We start from the raw sequence: 2,140 nt of genomic DNA, 5'->3' as shown, positions 1-2,140 counted from the left end.
GAGCTAAAAGCCACTATTAGAGCAACCTGGGCTATCATAACACCTGAGCAGTGCCACAGACTGATCGACTCCATGCCACGCCGCATTGCTGCAGTAATACAGGCCAAAGGAGGCCCAACTAAATACTGAGTGCTGTACATGCTCATACTTTTCAGTTGGCCAACATTTCTATAAATCCTTTGTTTTTATTGGTCTTCAGTAATATTCTAATTTTCTGATATGATGAATTTGAGATTTTCATTTGTAATCATCGAAATTAAACGAAATAAACATTTGAAATATGAGTATGTAAGTAATGTATGAATATAATATACAAGTTTCACTTTTTAAATGGAATTACTGAAATCAATCTACTTTTTCATGATATTCTAATTTTATGACCAGCACCTGTATGTGTCTACATAAAACACACTGAAGGAGTGCTCTTTCCTTTCCAGGACAAGACCTGGAAGATTGTGAAGGGTCTGGAGATCAACGACTTTTCTCAGTCGAAGTTGGACACCACAGCAGCGGAGCTGGTGGAGGAGAGGGACACGGCTTTGGCTTTCCTGGGAGTTTGACTGGACCATCCACTCCAGCACACAGACGGACCCAAAACTCCAGAGGCACGCCTGTGATGAAGCATGCCATCCACTCCTTCATCACTGCATGCAGAAAGTCAGTCTTTATGAGTGTAAAGATGGATTTATATTTGTGCGTTTTTAAAAAAAAAAAAAAAAAAAGGCATTGGATTTGAGCCCAGACTTGTTCTGTGACTGAGGAAAAAACAAAGAATGCATCTTTGTTTTGGATGCAAGTGAATGGACAGGATTAGTATCTCTCTTTCTTTCTTTCTTTCTTTTTTTTAATAGACATCAGAGCAGCTACATACCTCAAAGCACAGATATAACTTCATCTGTAGTTACAGTATTTTCCAAACTTCATTCTGTGGAGGTGAGTGAATGAATGACTACTGCGTATGGTCAGTGATGCAATAAGTCTTCAAGCACTGTAATGGATAATATAACAATAAAAACCTAAACAATGTAATTGTTTCTTGTTCTTTTAAAACACAGCTGAGCACAGAGCAGCTATTTGGTTTACATTTTTGGTTTTGGTGTCATATAAATGGCTTTTTTTGACAATAATTATGATCATTATGTGTCTATCCACAGTAAAGTCCTGTGCATATGAAAGTGTTTGGTGCCTCAAAGTTCAATTTAAAGTCTTAAATTTTAATCTTCTCCTGTATTAAAGTAGAGATTTAGGATATTCTAAACATGATACTAAGTTTGCAATTGGAGTGGCTGCAGAGGCTGTGATGAAGGGATGTAGAGGGTGGTACGGTGCCTTTTGTCTCTTAAAACGTTTATGGAATACACACTAATCCTAATAGGTTTCTGTTTTGTTTAATTATATTTTAATAACAAATGTTTTCTATAGATGCACATAAAAAACCTAAAGACAATTTGGTATCTAATAATTTTAGGTTATAAAACTGATAAAGAAAAAGCCCAAAATGTCAAAATTTTCTTTCTGTAAAACCTTGTCAACATCTACCACTAACTTGTTTCCAATTAACCTAATTATATATGAAATGATCCATTAACTCTTAACAACTTCTCCAAGCCTCTCCACTCAAAAAATACTGATTAAAACATTTTTTTATTATTATTTTACATATTAAACAACTGTCTTCAATAATAAGCGTGTGCGCATTGCCTTTTAATGATTTTAAAGGGTTCAAATGTTTTTAGATTAGTGAAATGACACAGTTTTACCAGAAAGGGGCATTATTTCCTCATTTTTACTTCTCAGCAGCATCAGGGCTGTTTATGTAACACCTCTGCTGCAGTTAATCAGGATCATATCTGTTATTGTTTGAGTTCCTAAAGGCACCAAATGCAGCAGGGAAATGTATCTCTCTAAGATGAAGCGCAGAAGGTTAAACTTTAAAATGCATGCCAGACGAGTAAATAATGTGTACATTTTAAAGGTCGGCGCGAACGACCCTTTTTTTTCCTCCCACGAACAAACCAAGCTGCAAACATTTTAACCACTTTCAACCCGGAATTGTAACAAAAATCCATGGCAAGGACGTTGCAGAAGATGATTGGTTGTCTTAAATGACGTCACCGAAACGAAGCGTTCTCATTGGCTC

At 36.1% G+C, this 2,140-nt stretch overlaps 1 protein-coding gene across 1 annotated transcript in view; it reads left to right on the top strand.

Annotated features, from left to right (window-relative positions):
• The window catches only part of mdh1ab (malate dehydrogenase 1Ab, NAD (soluble)), a 6,762-nt gene extending 6,030 nt beyond the window's left edge, over positions 1-732 (top strand). Inside the window, exon 9 of the mRNA XM_017427635.3 lies at positions 438-732. Within this exon, the coding sequence (XP_017283124.1) occupies positions 438-560 (123 nt within the window). The 3' untranslated portion in view covers positions 561-732. The remainder of the gene's footprint in view (positions 1-437) is intronic.
• The last annotated feature ends 1,408 nt before the right edge of the window (positions 733-2,140 follow it).

This window comes from Kryptolebias marmoratus, linkage group LG22 (assembly GCF_001649575.2).
Source record: "Kryptolebias marmoratus isolate JLee-2015 linkage group LG22, ASM164957v2, whole genome shotgun sequence".
In the NCBI taxonomy this organism is placed as follows: domain Eukaryota; kingdom Metazoa; phylum Chordata; class Actinopteri; order Cyprinodontiformes; family Rivulidae; genus Kryptolebias; species Kryptolebias marmoratus.
Note: the sequence above shows the minus strand (reverse complement) of the source record. Positions and strands in the feature narration are given on the sequence as shown.